At 31.6% G+C, this 19,785-nt stretch overlaps 1 protein-coding gene across 1 annotated transcript in view; it reads right to left on the bottom strand.

The window, feature by feature from the left end:
• Positions 1–876: 876 nt before the first annotated feature.
• Positions 877–19,785, bottom strand: part of LOC143225930 (uncharacterized protein C16orf52 homolog A-like) — a 29,491-nt gene continuing 10,582 nt past the window's right edge. Inside the window, exons 2-4 of the mRNA XM_076456182.1 lie at positions 15,341–15,553; positions 14,374–14,603; positions 877–10,280 (exon numbers count right to left, since the gene is read on the bottom strand). Coding sequence (XP_076312297.1) covers positions 14,416–14,603; positions 15,341–15,553 — 401 coding nt within the window. The 3' untranslated portion in view covers positions 877–10,280; positions 14,374–14,415. The remainder of the gene's footprint in view (positions 10,281–14,373; positions 14,604–15,340; positions 15,554–19,785) is intronic.

The following is a 19,785-nucleotide window of genomic DNA, read 5'->3' on the forward strand; positions in this document are numbered from 1 at the left end:
CCATCCAATTAAATTTACATTACTAACTTAATGGTTTGAATTAGATAGAATTATATTTGCATTCTTCAAATCAATAGATTCTGAACATTAAAATACAATTTTTTAAATATTTTATCAGCAAAACATTCATGTTGATATTTGTTACAAAATTAACATTTTTGTACAGAATATTCAATTTGTATTTCTTATTGTTTAGAATATAAAAAGTTATTCTAACCACTGTTAAAACAAATATTTCTTGAATGTGTATGCTAGATGGAAAGCTCAGATTTAAATTGTTAAAAATGCCTTACAAGCAATTTCTAAGTGGCTTAATCAAAAATGTATGTGTAAGTAAAATCACTTGGTTATTGAAAATATTGGCAAGAACATTATACTAAGTAGTAAGTATGAAATAAGATTCCATTGTTAAGATATGTTTGGGTGAATACACTAGCAGCAGGATTTTTGATTGGTTGTTCATTTCTATTTTTTTCACCAATGCAAAATTTCTAATTAACTTCATATAACTGTAAAAAGTTTACTTGGAAGAGCTGCTTAAAAATATGTGGTTGCTAGCTAGCTTCTGGAGATATACTTTCTTTTTTTTAAATGGATGCATTTATGACTGTTTTAATCACACTACAGTAAGATGTCATTGGTTCAAAAAATCACCTATTCCCTCATTTTTGTGACAACTTCCCTTCCCTTATAACATTTATAAGTCATAACAATTAATTATTTATGTATTAAGTTAATAGAGGTGCAATAAATGTTCACAACAGTTTAAACAACAGTCCTACTGCTGCTTCTTAAAAGTGATTTGCATGAACTTGAATATCTGATATAAATTGCCTGAAATATCTATCATAAATAATTGGACAAAAAATGCCAATACATGTTTATGTGAAACATTAAATAATGCTCCACTTTTATTTCATTTGACAGGTTCTTTTAAATTATTTGGTGAAAATAATTCAATGTGCATTCATTGTAATGATAAATTCATGTATGTATTCTATGACTGGCTACTATCAATATTATTGTGCAGTTTTAACTATTAGATCTAAAGTTTACAAATGATTGAAACTTAAATATCTCTGATGGTACTATAAAAAACAAAGTTTAGGTACACTTGCATGACTAATCAATCAAATAACTGAATATACCCCATAAATATCACTAATCCAAATACTTCATTTGCAATTATTCTACCACTAAAAACAAAACTGACTGATTCACTGCTGACTGAGCTAATAGACTGGCCCACTCATACTTATAATTTATCAGAGTTCAAGATATTTTACAAAGTCTCTAATATTTATTATGATCAGAAGCTTCCTTCAGTGAACAAACAAGTTATAACACCTCTTGCTTCCTGAAATGTAAGGTCCCTTGAAAAGTCCTCATACAAAAATAAAACACTACAATGAATTGTCCATTCACCAGATCTCTTTGGTACTTTCCTCTCTTGAGGATCGTGGTTTCTTTCAGGGTCTTTTATGCTCACAGCACAGGATTAACACCAATTCTTTGCAGGTCCTCAGAAATTAACCCAAAAGAAGCATTCACTTATTCAGTTGTATACTTGAATACAAGTTTTGTGGTAATGTTCTTTCTTCATCATGTTGAATTTTTGTTCACAATCTGCAATCCAACAAAACTTGCTTGGTTTTATAAGAATTTTGTGTAGAGGATGACTTTATAAAACTTACTTCATGCAAATGCTTTATGGTTGGTCAATTCTGTACAGAACCTCCAGACATTCCCTCTCTGCTCATAATGAACCCCAGAAAGCTTACCTGTTGATGAAATAATTCACTCTTTTTGGTATTCAGCTTAAGGTTCTCTTTCCTAACCTGATCTGGAACCCTCTTTAGCCTGTCACACACATTCTCAAAACTCCTACCATGTGTAATCTCAATAGATGAGTACAACCTTCCAGGAAAATTCAGACAAAACACATTCCACTAAATACTGAAATGTAGCAGGTGCATTACATAATCAAAATGGTAACACAACTTCCATCTCTTCCAGTAAAGGCTGTCTTTTCTTTGTTTTGTAAACTTGCATTTGCTAATATATACTCTCAAGTACAATTTTTAAACCATTTTAAACATAGAACATCTAGAGTGAAGTCAATCCTTGGCAATGGGAAGACATTTTTCTTTGTAACTTTATTCATCTTATGGTAGTCCACACAAAATCTTGTGAACCCTTTTTCTTCACAAATACATTGGTTGATGCCCATGGGCTAGTACTCTTTTATCACTCCTCCTTCTGTCATGGTTCCTATCTCTCTGAAAACCTCTTCAGCAAGAACCATCTGGCTAACTGACATACTGAGGGTTGCATCTCTAATATAAATATTGAGATATTTATTTGTTCAACTTAAGCAATGAGGTTCACTGAAAAAGAAATCTTGTAATTCCACGAGCAAGTTATGTAATCTCTAGTGATCGTCAGCTGTGAGGCCTACACAGCTCCAGTCATTGAGCCGTTGTTAGTAAGGTAGTAAGCTGTTCTAAGATAAGAATTTAACATCAGACTTCCTATATTTGTCCTCAAATGTGGCTACTTCTGAATTTCTTAGATGTACAAATTAACATTGTGTAATTTTCCATTTTAAGTTTGACTCAAATTTTGTTTGTTGTTTTCATGGCTCTAATGATGATAACTTTATTCTTCGGATCCATGAATTAATTTATCAGTACATGCTGGAGTATTTGTTTTTTATGGTTTTGTTTTTAAATGAAAAGCTTCACAATGGGCTATTTTTCCTGTGCTCATCACGGACATTGGACCCAGGTTTTTAGCCTTTAGACTTGTTATTGAGCCACTGTCTAGGGAAGTCACAAGACATTATTTTAATAGGTACTAATATGAATATTTTACTTCTCAGTGGTACAATGATTGTTATCCTTCTTATGGAAAGTTCTTCCTCTGATATAATAATTGTTCTATAGTGCACAAGGATTTCCTGATCATAGATTATCAGAATAATTGAAACTAGCCTAACCTTGCATCTGTGTTACCACATGAAATCAGTTACAAATAATATACACTCCTCCTCGATGTCAATTACCCACACATCATGAGGCACAGAAATGTTTATTAAAACAAGAGTAATTTTCATCTGCCTGGAGCTTTATGTCCATTTCCTGCTTGCATTACTCACTCTTCTTTCTTCATTTCTAAAGACAATTTCCTTTCAGGTTCAACTACTGTAGCTATAAAACCACTGTCAATCAACGTAATGCTTAAGTTCCCATCGATAAGACTATAGACTTTTGGACCTTTTTTAAATACAAATTTTGTGTCTTGCTTGGGGCAGGTGGGATATTGTCAGCTAAACTCTGCCCCATAAGTCAAGCCGAGTTAACATTTTTCTGAACTGGAAACGCATTTCAATAGATAAGTCTTTCACAAAAAAAGCACAGGATAAACTAATAGATGCTATGGCAGATAAGGATATAATATTTAGGTTGAAGTAAAATAGATGTAGATCTTTAAAGGTTAGTGGTGCAACTAGAATCCATTAAAGTCACAGATAACCAAATACACCATCTTACAGAAAAACGTTTATGAGATTAAGTAGCAGTTAAACAATTTCTACTGATGATAGTATAAAAATATTCATTAAACAACTAGATACAGATAATGAAGGGAATAAACCAAAAGATAGTGTTTCAGATGTAACACAAACAGGGCATTTTGCCAGAAGCTGCACAAAAGAGAGGTAGGGAGTAAGAACTCCCAAAGAGGGAGCTGTTACAAATGTTAGAACGTAGCCATTATAGTCAAACTGAGGGTTTAACAGCTGTTAAATACACCAAAGAGGCAATAGCCCAAGAATTACCTTCCAAACATAACTAGATAGAAGTAGCAACAAAGAGTTAACTAGCCACTGGAAAACAGAAATTATGATTCAATATCTTATCTCCTCTCTCAAAAAGCTTTTTTGACTTGCACTGCTGTATATTGGTGCACAATTTTACTCACCACTAGCCTTCTTATTCCCACTCATTACTACATACTAACACACAAATGATTATGCACCAACCTTCCACCAACAGGAGTGCAACCCTAATCCAGTCATAATTAGAATCCCTCTCTGATAATAAGTACGTTAATCCCTTTCACGATTGATCATGACTAACCAAATCAAGTCATACGAGAAGTGGGGGAGGATGGGTGGTAATTGTGGAGAGGCAAGAATCTATCAGAAACATTTTAATTTTAGTAAAAAGTTAATTTCTGATACAATATCTTATCTCCTCTCACAAAAAGCTAGAAGCCCACATTGAACATTAAGCATCTAAAAGACCATGAGGTGTGATAAAGAATTAAAAACAACCCATTACTGGGAGACTGCACCATTTCTAAGCCAGGTATACTTTTTGCCCTTCAGTAATATGTCTTGCCAAAACACAGAATGGGAAATTGGAGGAGTCCCAAAATATACACAAGTAATTGGGCCCCATGATGTTAAATGACTAGTGTGCAACAGAACATAAACCATTCCACTGACATCAGCAGAATGCCACCATCATACTTTCAAAAACTGAACGGTATTATGCAAACTCAGGAAGACAGGCCTCCATGGTCTGCCACATCAGGAGCTGGAAACTGACAAGTGGCAAGGGTTCTCATGTGTCACTGGAAGGAGGAGATAATGCATTTGAGTCTAGAGGACCACAGCACCAGAGACAGTGCAACAGGTGACCACAATACCTAAAAGCAGAGCAACCACATTGATGTAGTGCATCATCTAACACCTGGAAGATTCTAGTCCACAACATAATGAGTGTCAAATGCCATGGATCATAACAGATAGACAGTGATTCCTGCCTGCTTTACTCATGTTAGTCCCTAAGTGTACAGTCCATGATGAACATATCTATAAAGTAAAGGAGGTACACCTATGATCAGAATATTCCACCTCAGTAGTAGGTGTAAGATGACATTCTGACAGGTGATTTCATCTTTTCTTCTACATTTTATAATGATGCATGGTGGAGATATTGGATGGCATTGATCAACGAACAACTGGCTACACATGGAATGGAGTACTACATCTGTGGTAAGAAGAATATTGAAATCACACTCATCTAGCATATTCAAAGATTGCACAAAGTGGAATACAAATATGCAATGAAGTCCTCTGTAAACAAAAATGAGCAGAGTAGTCACCATCACAGATAAACAGTTACAGCATTAATGATGTTCTACTATGGAAAATGGAAATGTGTAGCCAGGGGCATGGTAAGGTGATGATCCTGATGGGAAGAAAACATGAAAAGGTGGTTATCATCAAGAGAAAGGGAAGAAAATGCCAGGCAACTTCAACCCAGAAGGGTGATTAGAAAGTGACAGTAGAGATGAGTATTTCATGGAAGAAACAATTCAAGAACCATGGAATGGTAAAATACACTTCATATATCTAGGACAGCCTTGAACTGACAAATAAGGTAGATGGACTGGAACATTCTGGAAGGATAAGGGGGAGACATATGAAACAGGAAACAAGTACAGAATATACCTGAATAAGAAAATCCACTGAAGGAGAAAAAAGGTCTGGGTAAGTCTCCCAAAATTACACATGGCTAAGTGGCATATTCAGAAGGAGATGATGTCCAAATCCAAAACTAAAGGATCACTGAAAACCTTGTTAGGACAATCATCAGTGTGTTTTAAGTGCAGCATAAGAGTGGACAACATCCAGTGGACCAGAGCTACATAATGAGACAAAAACCGTGCTGTTAACCTGTTAGCTGTGTTGGGAATGCCACTTCATAGTAAGAGTGGTCACAATCATGACTACCCAAAATTTAAAGAGGAGAGAAGATAAATTGTAACTCTCTCAGAAACAGGACAAAAACATAAGGAAAAAATTCACAAATATGAAAATATGTATACATGTTATTAAACAGTGAACAAAAAGCCTGTCTTATCAGTATGTCTACCAACAGAGAAGTGATTAGCATCGTAGTCCATCCATTAGTTTCTCAACTGGCTGATGTGGATCTCTCCAAATAAATTTTGGAACTTGATTTGGTAATATCATAACTGGAATGTTCCAGGGAGGTTCCGTAGTAATACAGCATAGTAGTAGTATAGGTACAGACCAGGTATGTTCTTGTATTCCATACTTTAAAGTAAATGGTATTTTAGGTTGGGAACTCTTGAGCTGATGCAGAAAGATGTATGGTTGATTTAATTTTCATATTTAATAACTCATTTCCCAAATGTTTTATTCCAACACTTCTGTTCTCTTCTATCTTGTTGATATAAATCTTTACTTCAATCAGGTCTTTCTGAATTTTTCAACTTTGTCATTACAGCTTTTTTCTTACTTCACTGACATCTTTGAGTTTTGTTGATGTTTATCTGTAATTCTTCAATCTTATTGTTGTTGTTCTTATGTAAATCTTGTGTTGCTTCATCAATCTTGTCCCCAATCAGATTTATTTTTATTCCTAATTCTTCTTAAGATATTGCATTTTTCTCTCTTAACACCTCTCTTAAATTTCTAACTCTTACCTCTCTGTCTTTCAATCTTCTATAAATTTTTTATTTTTATATTTTGTTTTCTCTTGAACTTTTTTCATAATTTCATCATCTCCAGCAATGACTCATTTTTGCTTTGGAATCTAGTTTTCTTGCCAATATGATGAAATTGAACCAAGTTATATTTTGTTTTCACCAAAATAATACCACTTTAATACCAATACTGTAGGCATTATTCTTTAATTGGGAAGGTTCTTTCAAATTATTTGCTGAAAATAATTCAAGGACCAGTCTATATAACTAATAACTTTATTTCTTCCTTCACATTAATTAGCTGCTATCAGTATCACCTGTACACAATTGTACCTTGTATGGCTAAGTTTACAAATGGCATTCAGAGGGAAACACCACTTTGTTAACTGTACTACAATTAACATAGAAATAAAATTACTGGGACAACTTCACAGCTAATCAGTCAAGTTCCTGAAGACATATGAAACTAAATGATTCACTGTTAGCTTAGCTAATTGGCCAGACCACACATATTTCTTGTTCTAGATATTTCAAAAATTTCTAAACTAGTACACTCTCATGACCAAAAGCTTCTTTTAGTAAACAAAAACATTGCAGCATTAAAAATATGTTACAAAGACAATTTTTCTACATAAATTAAACATAGATACTTTAGTTCTCTTCACCACAATAATTACAAGAAATTGTGAACACTGGTATAATTGAGTATGATTTTAGATATACAAATCAAGTCAGTGACAACAACGGTCAATATAAAGTTGCAATGAAATACATAATTTATCAGAACTACATTTTGACATTGCTTGATGTTTCACAATTAGTGATAATCTTAAATATTGATTGCTTTGGGGAAAGGTAAGTAAATAGCTATTTCTGATGCAATATGTTCATACACTTTGATCATAAAGACCTGTTTAGACTGTAATTTTAGAATTTTTCATTCTGAGATATTCCTTATACTTTATTCCATTGGAAAAAAGCAGAATATGGATGAGTTTGGGATACCCAAGACTATAGCAAAAGAGATCTATAAAGTCATAATCTAGTCATGATATACAAAGTATAGTATCTTTTAACAGATAAGAATACAAAAGTCAGCAGAAAAAGCCATTCACATGAACCAGATAATACTGTGCAATACAATATAAAAGGATCTCCATCTGAAAATAGGTTTACATGATACAAATTACCAAGATGAGACTTCCAGTCATGTCTTCTATTCAACCACAACATATTAAAGCAGCTGGAAAATAAAATCAGTCCTTCGTGTTTGAAAAATGTACATTAACTATAAACACACTGTCACCAACAAACAGTTCAAGGGAACTTTTAGAAGACTGATGCCACATCTTAATTATGAATAAATTGAGACTGGTTTACAGCTTGCTACTAAGCTATGACAACATCCAATCAATACAGAATTCCTTACAAATTTGTCATGCAGAAAATAATTCATCAAGTGCAATATAGGTCATGATCAAATTTGCTGAAACTTCTTGCTAGCCTCAACTGACCAATAATTATCTAATTTTGTACTTTAAACTTAAAAATACTGACTTACTTTCTCAGTTATAAATATTTAATGTCCATGTACAACAATACAGTTTGAAAAATTTATATTACTTCCATGTCCAACATCACTAGTCTAGACAAAAAATTAAAATTAAAGTTCTGATTGTGTAGTATAGCAGGATTTGTATTTCAAAGTATTTGTTTCTTCTTTAGAATAAAATGAACAGTAGTATGCACCAAACAGCAAGCATCATAACAGACTTCACAGGGACTCTAACAAGTTCCTCACAAAACTCATTTTATGGGTGCTTTTGAGCATCAGTGTGATGGTCCCCATCAAGTGTGAAGGACTGTAAAATAGATATTCATGCTATTCCTTACAAAGACACTAGTCAACTCACCTGATTCAATGCCCATGGATTTCTGTATGATACTATTAATACATTAATCTAGTTTGACTCAACTACATGTATGTATTCTTGTTCAAATGCTTTCTGAAAATCCAGATACAACAAATCTATACTCTTACCCTCACCTAAATAAGCAGTGACTTTTTCAAAGAATATCAAAAGATTTGTAAGGCAAGATTTTCCTTCAGTGAAACCATGTTGACTATCCAACAAAATTCTTATGTAAGCTAATTAGGGAGAAGTAATATGCTTTCAGATATAACAGCCTTAGAAAAATAGCTTTTTGCAATGGAAGTTATACAGAACGGATATTGTCAAGATAAAGCATGTCCAGATAAGACAACATGACCTGTAGTGTAATGCAAAGTAAGACTCCAAAATCATTATAACACACTCAACATCTGCAGCTGGTGTGGTCTGATTATTGTAACAAACACAACTGTGCCTGATGCACAGATTTCTTACATTTTACCACTGAATCTCTTATTTTGTTCAATTGCCTGAAAACTCATGAAGAAATTAAGCCAATATTTTTGATAAAATTTTGTGGTCTTCCCAGGTTATTTATATTTGTTTCTTCTTTAGAAAATTTGTAAAGTTAATGTTAATTTTCTCTTGCAATAGATGCATTAATGTTATATTATACATCAAATAAACGTTTTGCACTTAATTCACATAAAACTTTACATTAAACACAGTTCTGGATGATCAACAACAAAAAAAGGTAAATTAAAATTCAATTTCTTAAATTTGTTTAACCTTAAAATACTTTGCAGGTATTTTACTGACAAAACTTTTTTAAACTTATTTACAAATATTTAAGTGTAAATGACATAGGGAACTAAATACATGGATAAAGACTTTCTTACTATATTTATTATAAGGTAAGATTAGTGAATTTGTAATTTTTTAAACTGATACTTTTATCACAGCAATTTTTTTTATCATTTAGTCAGTTATTGTTGCCATTAACATTTTAACTATCTGCATCATTAAAAGTTAAGTTTTAAATGAAGAAAACTCACAAAGCATTATAAACTGACAAGTCCAAAACTGAAATTAAAAAAAACATGTAAAACCACACCTTTTAACATTCCTTTTAATTTGTTTGTTTTGTATATAAAATTTCAAATATCTTCATTTTTGAATATGAAATAAAGAAATGTTTGAAATTAAATGTATTTGGTAACCAATTCTGGAATCACTCTGCACATTATTGTCAGAGTTCAGTCTAGTGTAATTACTGTACTGTGCAAGTGTCAGGACAAGATAATATTTTGTCATTCTTTCTATTTTACAGGCCTAATTCTTCAATGTCATTCCAGAATGTAAATTTCAACACTATGGTAATGCTTCATTGATCCTTGTTGACAATTTATTGAACCATGGTTAGAATATTTATCACTCTTTAGAATTCCCATATACATGTACAAAGGGCATGTCATAAAGGTTCTGCTTGAACGAACATACTGACCAAATTTATGGGTCTGAAATAATTGCAGTAGTACCTCATGCAGTGTCTTAACTATATAGAAAGGAGCTAGCATATTGTGCCAATATATGCAAGAAGAAATCAATTTAACTCTTTTGCTTTGGGTTTTACTATGCATGACAAAGTTTTACTGTCTTATGTTCTAAATTTTATCACACTACTTTCTGTTAAATTTATCAATTAATACAGCATAAAATATTAGCTAATAATCCATATTTTAGTAGTATATGATGTTTATATTTCTAATTCTACAAGGACATGTTTTTAAAATCCCAAATTCCCCATAGTATGACACAATTGCCATATTTTCTTTAAACATCTTGTCTTCTCTGTTTCCTTCATCCCTAAAAAGAGTAATTAATTAAACAAGTTATCCACTATAGAAACTTTATTGTTGAGACAAACCATAATTGTGATAGCCTTAAACTTTGTTTGGTTACAAAATTATCTATATAAAATCAAACCATTCCCACCTGTCACATCCCCTTTCTCAGGATATGTTCATAGTTCTGTCTTATATTTAATTATATATTACATATAACTGAGAGAAACTTGTTTTCACCTAACAACTGACATATAATGCTGTGTTCTGAACAGATAATAGTCAATTTTGTTCAGAGTACAAGCAATGTTCCAGAGAAAAACATAATGACTACTTGGATGAATTTGTAATAGCTCTTGTTCCATAGTTAAAAAACAAAATAATTGAGAGGTAGGGAAAATTGTATACTTTTTGCATGTTATTAGTCTATGTTCTTTGGTGTATTATTTAACTAAAAATTTAGTGCATTACTACCATTAGTAGAAAAAGTAAGCTTAAATGTCCTTGACAACTGACAGCAAGAAAAACAATTGGGTAAGTACTTTATTTCTTGTTTTTCACATTTATTCTTTCTTTCTAATTAGAAAAGTAACAAAAAGGTAAAAGCAGGGAGGGATCTTTTTAGGTTAGTTAAGTAAAATAAATAATAATAACAAAGATATTTCATGAGACACAAGGCAAGCATATGAGCAGCATGTGGGTTAAGTAATTTGATAGATTAACATAAGCTGCACATACCATGAGTATGTATAAAACAATAAAATTTCATTATAAACAGATGTATACTGTTATGAGCTTAAAGCTACTTAGGATAGATGAGTGTAGTTTTTTATAATTTGAAGTCATTCTAGAGCAAAAAATGGGAAATTTAAATTTATTTTCATTTTCTTTTTTTGGTAGTTATGAGGTCTGTCAAATTAGCCAAACCCATTTTAAGTTATGGTAAAGAAAATAACAGATAAAATACAGTCTTACTGAAAACAAATGTTATATACGACATTTTAGAGATTACACAAAGGAAATGTAAGATTTTTGAGATGAATGAAAGTATTTTCAATTTTAACATCAAAATTACTTTGCACATGGGCTATTAAAAATAAATGCTCAATTTATTAATGGACAAATCTTTACTTTATTAAAAATTCTTCACTAAAATATATATTTTTTTGTAAGTGAAAGACTGTAATGTTAACTGAAAGACAGCCAAATTTCATAAAAATATACATGCTATATTGAAAGTTAGAAGTATTAAATCCATAGACTTTAAACGAGTACAAAAAGGTCACTTGGTTGGTCAAACTGACATAGCCCATGTTGAAAGAGTTAAGAGACTCCACAAATAAGCTTTGATAAAAAGTGTTTGACATTATGTATTAAGTTCTGTTGTCATGCCACAGCCAAAAAAATATGGAAAATTGTCAGTAAAAGAGTTTGCATACAAACTTTATATGATGCTGATTGGACTTTGTGACAACTTGCTGCAGACTTAAAATGCTTCCCAAACACTGCCAAGGACACCCTAGATCACGAGACTAAGACAGGTAAATTTTAAAATAGGAAAATAATAGGTAGAATACCTAATCTCAATCATACTTATGTTAAGTATCTTTGTTTATCTAGCCTTCAGGACAAAAAGACAGCCATTAATCTCAAGCCTGTAATAAATGACTTTGTACCAAATGACAGTAGTGTCCAGATCTATAGCATTAAGAAAACTTATTGAGAATGAAATATTTGGTCATGTAGCAGTTAAAAAACCTTTACATTGATCTCCAAATATTAAGAGACTGAAATGTACTAAAAGTTACAAAATCTGGACTGATGATGTTTGGAAAAGTGTGTTATAGATGGATGAGTCCAAGATTGAAATATATGGTTCACAGTGTAGGTTGTACATCAACTGGAAGAAAGTTGAAAGATACTTACCTCAATGCATCGCACCTACCATGAAGCATGGAAGAGGTAGTGTGATGGTTTGGGGGTGTTTTTCTTCTGAGGCAACAGAAGATATTGTCAAGACCCTCATACCAGTCTATGAGATAGTGTCCAACTCCTAATTACAGCCATTTTGGCTCAGTCTCACATATTTCCACTTGAGGCCTGTCAATCAAAGTGAAGCTCCTACCATACATCAACTGATAGTAGCCATGTTTTGTCGGTGTTACAAACAAGGTGATCATTAAAGTTCTCTATTAATGACATACTAATCCTACCCAATGCTTCAAACCTCATGCTGTACTGATGATCATACATTCACTATTAAACCAACAGTATATTTTTACACTCCATTAAACTTTGTCATCTGTAATATTTCTAGTTTGGTGAGTCTTTGGTCTTCTTGTGAACAAAAGATTTGTTCAAAGGGCAAACTCTGCACATATGTTAAAAGTCCTGTCACCTTTCCCTCCATTTTGCAAGAAACAGAACTCTGTTTTCTCAGCCAAATCAATTGTCTCTGTTCTGCCACACTGTCTACATTTTGTAATTTACTGCTACAATTACTACTGTTCAGTTAGATTGTGATTGTGTTGGATCTTTATTTTCTTCTGGAACTTTTGTGTTAATTCAAGACACTGATTACTACATGGATTACTGATTCCTGCTAACATTGTAGAGATGTTATTACAACTTTTGTATCAAACAGAAATGTAATAAGATGAGTATTATGGGCAAGTTGTAGTGGTATGTACTGTACCTTTAAGGCCTCATTCTGATCCCCAAATTGACCCCATACTGTGACATACTGTAATATGACCACCCTGCTATGTGTCCATTAATTACTCAAACCCACAGCTGACCAGATAAATGAGGTTGGACTTATTCACAAAATAAATGAAATAATGAACTATTAGATAACTGATCCCTCTTGTTATATCCAGTTGATTTCATATTATTGGTGAAGGATTCTAATTCTTCTGTCAAATGACCTTAAACACTCATCCAACTTATGCAGAAATAACTTAGCTAAGAAGGAAGCTGCTGGAGTCATTCAAATAATGCAATGAAACACACAGAGTTAAATCCAAAATCTGCTCAACTCAACTGAGCAGGTCTGGGATTTGACAGATCAAAAAGTTACTTCCAAACAAATTTTATAGGAGTGTATTAGAGATGTTTGGTGTAAATGTCCAAGGGACACTGATTAAATATGTTGCAACAATGCCCATAAGACTGCAGTTCATAAAGTAAAAATGGAACACACAAAATATTAACTGTTTGCTGAATTCAAACACTCTTACTGAGTTTCTGTTGTACTAAATATGAATATCAATAAAATTTTGATGTTCCACTTTTGATTTACCTTCCACTGTTCTCTAAAAGTAGTCTGAAATCTGATTTTTGACTGTCTCAACACTCTTGCATTGTACTGTATATATTTTTAGTTTAAATTGTCTAAATACTTTCAAACAGTTCATGAAACCTTAAACCTTTTCATCAATAATTATAGTCAAATAAAAGTACTAGTTTAACTCAAAAAGGTATTTTAATTTTTGTGAATAATTTCTGGATGTGATAAAAGAAAGTTTATACACAGATAATTTCCATACATCTCTTCATAATTCTTGCAAGACTAATTATGAATAAAATCACTCAAATGTTCAAAAATCACTTCACATACACACTATTATTATATCTAAAACATGAAAATTATCAACCTCACATAAATAACTAAACCTTCAGCTGCAAATTATCAACAGTACATGTTCATATAATGCACATGCAGAAAAAAAAATCTGTTTCTAGTTCTCGTGAAACATAATAAAACAAGTATCTTTAAAAATAAATAAACTAGTTTGTATAATTCTTAATAAAATGGATGGGTTGACAAGAATCTACAGAAATCCTTCATATACACTGGTACAAAGACATTCAAAAAGTCAATTTTTGTCAAGGTAATTAAATAATGACACAGAATAGTTAAGTGAAAATATAATCACACAAGCTCCTTTGTACTTTCACTTCATAAAAGTTCTATAGATATAATTCTTATGTCAGTCTTATGGGAAAAAAAACAAAAAACCTTCTTCCTAAAATAGTTGGTCAGTTTATTGTTTTGACAATCTATAATGCCAAGGTTGTTAACTTAAAAGTTTTAATACCATGATATTTCTTACTTCAGGTTTTAGTGAAACATATCACAGAGAAGATGGGTGAACCTAGAAATGAGGCATACACACTTTCCCAGCAAAAAGTTCAGAGATTACTGTGATCCACAAAGCAAGCACAAAGAATATATATGACAGTCCCACATGATAATGCCCTGGAAGTTGGTATGGTTCTCCTCCAATTTCCTCCATGGTGAACCCCAGAGGGAAAATAACAGCCGCCAGACAGAACAATACCACTGAAAGATAAACAGTTATTGCAAACCTAAATTCTGGCAAAATGTAACCACAATGATAAAACACTGCACATAATACTATAAATCAAATGATACCATAGAAAGCTGGACAGACAATAACACAATTTAAGCAGCCAAGGAATTTTAATTTTTTTTTTTTTTGGGGGGGGGGATTTTTTGACTGGAGGATTAGTTTTTAATTTAATCTAGTTTCTATTAAAGAAGAATTTCTATTAGCTGGTTTTATTAAATTGAACAGACAATAAATTTAAAGTATCTAAATAATTTACTTTTAGGGGAAAAAATATTTTAATTGATATGACTGGATTTTAATTTAACCTATTTTCTACTAAAAAAAATCTGTTAGCTGGTTTTATTAATATTTTCCAAACTGATGTTCTTTTTAGACAACTTTAGCAAAAGACCTATACATACATGTAAAAGTAACTTATTTGGACTTCATGTTAAGCTCTTCCTCCACCAATTAAAAAGTTGATGGATTCACACATGGGCATAAATATATTACTGTGCATGTAATTTCATACATACAATAAACATATTGCTTAAAAGAGGTTAATTCATGCCTTTAAAAAGGGACATTCTCATTCTTCAAATATTTTTAAATCTATTAACTTATTGAACAAACAAATACTTTTCTGAAACTAGAATCACTTGTTAAAAAATTCTACTGTATTACAAGACACATAACAGATATTTTCTTATGTGAAAATATGACTTACTTGCAGAAAAACCAACCCATCTTGCATAAGGAATGACATGAATATTCCATCGAGACATAAAGAGAAGACCAAAGGTGGCTGTGACACATAAAGCACCAATGACAATACATATCAAAGTTAACATCCATTCTGGTTGGAGGCTTGGAGAAAAACAAAGCTGAGGACGACCATATATTGTCATACAGGTCTGCATTAGGCCAATTCGAGTGTCACCTACAGGATACATAAAATTAATTATATAAAACAGTGAGGGGAACAAGTCTGTTTCTATTTAAAACCAATTTCTTAATGTTATCTTAGAACAAAACTCAGAATGGTCAATTTTGTGTATCCTGGATAGCTGGAACAATAAAAACAGGATTAAGTGGAAAATTAATCAGTTATTTTCATAATGTTAATCAATTAAATCATAATTTTGAATGTTCAATTACTTTATGTCGGGCCTCAACAAATCCCAGGTGTCAGGCCACGATGGAAATTAAAAATTTCATTGTGGCACATAGTATTTTATTCCACTTTATTCATCTAGAAATGTGCTAAATAGATTTCTTGGAAGTATGGAATTATTTTGCATTCTTTAAGTCCTAAAGTGAACTTTGTTTGGAGGATTCTAATGGTAGATTCAGCACTTCAAGGTTTTTTCAGAAATGAAATGCTGAGGCCACAAGTCACATTACCAATTTTGCACTATTTTGTTTTTCTTCTCTTTCTCAATTAAACCAGTCAGTGTGTGTGTGCACTTTAGACACATACAGGACCAAAGGCAGTTAAGTTCAGGCAATATTATCAAGTGGTTGCTGATATGTGATCATTAACATGCAGCAGTTGATGTGAAAATAAACTGATATATATAGCTGAATTTCCTGGTGCAAACAATACTGAAATTAGATTAGGCACACGTGGCTCCTGAGTTTCTGGGTTGGTTCCTAGATCTCAAATTGTTTATTGAGGCCTATGATACTGATCTATGTAGTTGATGCTGTTAGGTCATCAAGTCAATATCTCAGCTCTGCTTTAGTAATAGTAAAATATGAATGCCTTAATATTCTGATTATAACAATATTTACCCATCACCATCATATCTTGGATCTACTTAACATTTTTTTTTATATGAAAAGGAAATTAAAAAACTACAAACACTATCTTACCAACAAGAATGCGAGTAAGAAATCTTGTGTTGATTACTGCTGTACATTGCTATCTGAAATTCTTATAACAAGTTATGTCATCCTTTTTCAAGGTCTGTTTACTTTATTGTAACTTTCATTATATCAAAACACAAACAAGTCCTTACTGATAAATTAACAAATAATTGTTTGTGGGTATATTTTACAAAGAATAAAAAAATTATTAAGGATGATGGCAACAGCAAATACTTTGTTCTTTAAAAACAGACATGCTGGCTGTTTGAAGTACTTTTTTTTTTTTTTCACAGAAGCTAGGAATCTGGAGGATGTAGAGGATTGTTTTCATTTTAAAATAGCACACCAAATATGTTATTTTAAAACCTTTAATTTTATGGAGGATAAGAATAAGAATAAAAATATTTACAAATCTCAAGGCACTAGAAGATAATGATAACCACCTTGGTATTTGACATTGCTATTAAAATAACATTCAGAACTAAAAACTAGGAAAAACTAACTTTTGGAAAAATAATTGTATTGGATTTCAAATCTTGTTTAAGAGATTGGTTATCTTGTTATATTGGAAAATGTCAATATGCAGTTTACAAAATATTTCTTCTTGCTACACAGGAGAAACTTTTCAAAAGTGATGTGTTACAGTAATAAGCCTGGTATAAAATGGAAAAAGAAAATTAAGCATGTAAAAGTTTCAAATTTCACAAACTAAATCTTTATTATATCAAGACAGTTTCACCAAATGTTACTTAAGAAAAACTTCATATTTTATGTTATTTTCACAAACAAATCTCTTTATGGGTTCAGTCAATTTGACCTATCATCTTGTAACCACCACATAAAATTAGGAAATGAACATAAATTATGCCTTTTTCATTCTAGAATGATTACAGATTATAAAAATTAAACAAATGTTTAGACTAAATATCTTAAATCTCATCACGTTATACATTTATTAATTTTATTATATTGACCTTTCAAGCTGTGCCTAACTAACAATACAGAAGTTACAAAGTGGTGCATGTGAACTCGAGTCACCACATCCAGTAATATAAAACTGGTCATCAGTTTCTACAAAGTGACCTATCTTGGCTGTGTTTTAGTGAACTAGTATTTGGTAAAATGCAGTCACATTTCAGTTATTATAATATGTATAAATATATTGTTACTATTTACAAACAGATTCTTGTACTTATTTTTCTTAAGACATAGGACATTAAATAAACAAAGCATACAATTATCTCTTCTAGTTATGAAATTTCAACTTGTTGCTGCTTGTCTTAGCTTGCTAAGCCTTAAGAAATTTTGCAAGTGGAGGATGTGAAATGTTTTTATGTTCTATGTGACTTAAACTTAATAATTAATCTGTATTTGAATCTAAAACAATGCAAAATCATGAAGACTAAAACTCAACTCACAAGCTTGAAGGTTTGTGTCAAAAGAAAGAGAGGACTGTCATATTTGAAAATGGTTAAGAAAAACCACTAAGAGGACATTGTGAACTTCTGATTGGTTATTCACATCATATGCAGAAGCTACATATAAGGGACCATTTCCACATATGGAAAGAGGTGAATAGGAGGCCACTGTGTTTACTCCACTAAATATAGTGATAGCTCAGCAAATAGAAAAGTTACTAATATTGACAGCTAGAATATAAAATAAGAACCCCATATCTTTTTATTTTGCTGAGATGTGGCTTATATACTGAATTAAATAGTGACTCTATTCAATTCTTACCAGTATATGACATGTGAATAACCAAATCAACAGTTTAGAATGTTTCCAGAGTGGTTATCTTAGCCATTTTAATTTTTGAAAAGGGTACCATGTTCTTTCAATCCAAATTTTCAAGGAGACAGGTTGTATCTTTAGTCTGCTTGAAGTTTCATATTTTTTTTGAAATCTAAATACACCTTAGTTACTAAGCTTAATAAATGATTGAGGAATTTTATGGTAACAGTGTAGCTATTTATAATTTTTTTGGTTATTCAACTGTATATGTAAAATCTAAAATATCTTCCATGTGCAAAATTTTAAAAGGCTTAGCAACCTATGTCCAGCACCAACTGAGTACAAAGATTGTAGTGAGAACAGATAATTGTTTGCTTTACTTCTTGATTTATTGTTCTACATTTTATGAAAAACAAGTTTAATAATTTATTTCTAAATAGTAATAATCTGTACACACACAGACACTCATATATATATATATGTATAATAATCAAAATGTTATTCCATATTACCAAATACCAGTCCATGACCAAAACAGAGAAGACCAAATGTCAGTTTTATGTTACTGGATATATGACCTGAGTGGATGCACACCCCATTAATGCAAGTGACGTAATGTTAGTTATGTCCAAGTGGAAGGTCAATATAATAAAAAATATATATATGTAAATATATAGCTTTATGAGACTTAAGCTACTTTGACTAAACATTTGTATTTTCATGTTATAATATGTAGTCATTCTAGCACAAAAAAGGATAATTTATATTTTTTTTTTTTTTTTTTAAATGAAGGTTACAAGGTTAGTCAAGTGACAGACCCTACATAGTTAGAGTATAGAAAATAACAAAATACAGATATATAGAATATTTTCACAAACAAATCTTTAGTAAAATTATTTCATTGTAAAAAACTGATTTTTTGTAAAATACTTGTTATATTTACTAAAAGTCTACCAAATTTTGTGAAGATGCATATGCTATTTCAAAAATTATAGTGTAAATACTTAACGTGTACACATGGAGACAAAATCGTATGTATTATACTGAATCTGTAACAAAAGGGTTAAACACTAACATTTCTTTGTCATCATAAAACAATTTTGGAATCTGAAACTGCATTCATATGACAACCTTTCCATTTTAAACATCATCCAAATATCCATCCTTTGATCTTTCTTAAACAGTTTAGTGTCCTGTCAAATATATGGAGCACAAGATTGAATACAATAATAAATATTTCTGTAGATACAAACTAACACCTTATCTGTTCTGCTACTAGAAACAGCAAAATGCTTGGATGACTTAAGAGACTAATAAACCAAAACACTAAGATCCTTTCATTCACAATACTGTTAAAGTTATTTCCATTTCTTGTATTTATTACAATTAAAGTTAATATTTTCCTTCACTGAAAATGTATTTGTGACAGCTTTTCACCTCCTCTTACAGAACAGCTTTTCCTGCCTTATAGTGTCCTCTATATGTGCAAAATTTCACTTATCACTAGTTTTGATACTCCCACCCACCTTCATATGTTTTCTTGTGAGGCAGCTGTATGACAACATACAA

The sequence above is a fragment of the Tachypleus tridentatus genome, chromosome 9 (assembly GCF_004210375.1).
Source record: "Tachypleus tridentatus isolate NWPU-2018 chromosome 9, ASM421037v1, whole genome shotgun sequence".
In the NCBI taxonomy this organism is placed as follows: Eukaryota; Metazoa; Arthropoda; class Merostomata; order Xiphosura; family Limulidae; genus Tachypleus; species Tachypleus tridentatus.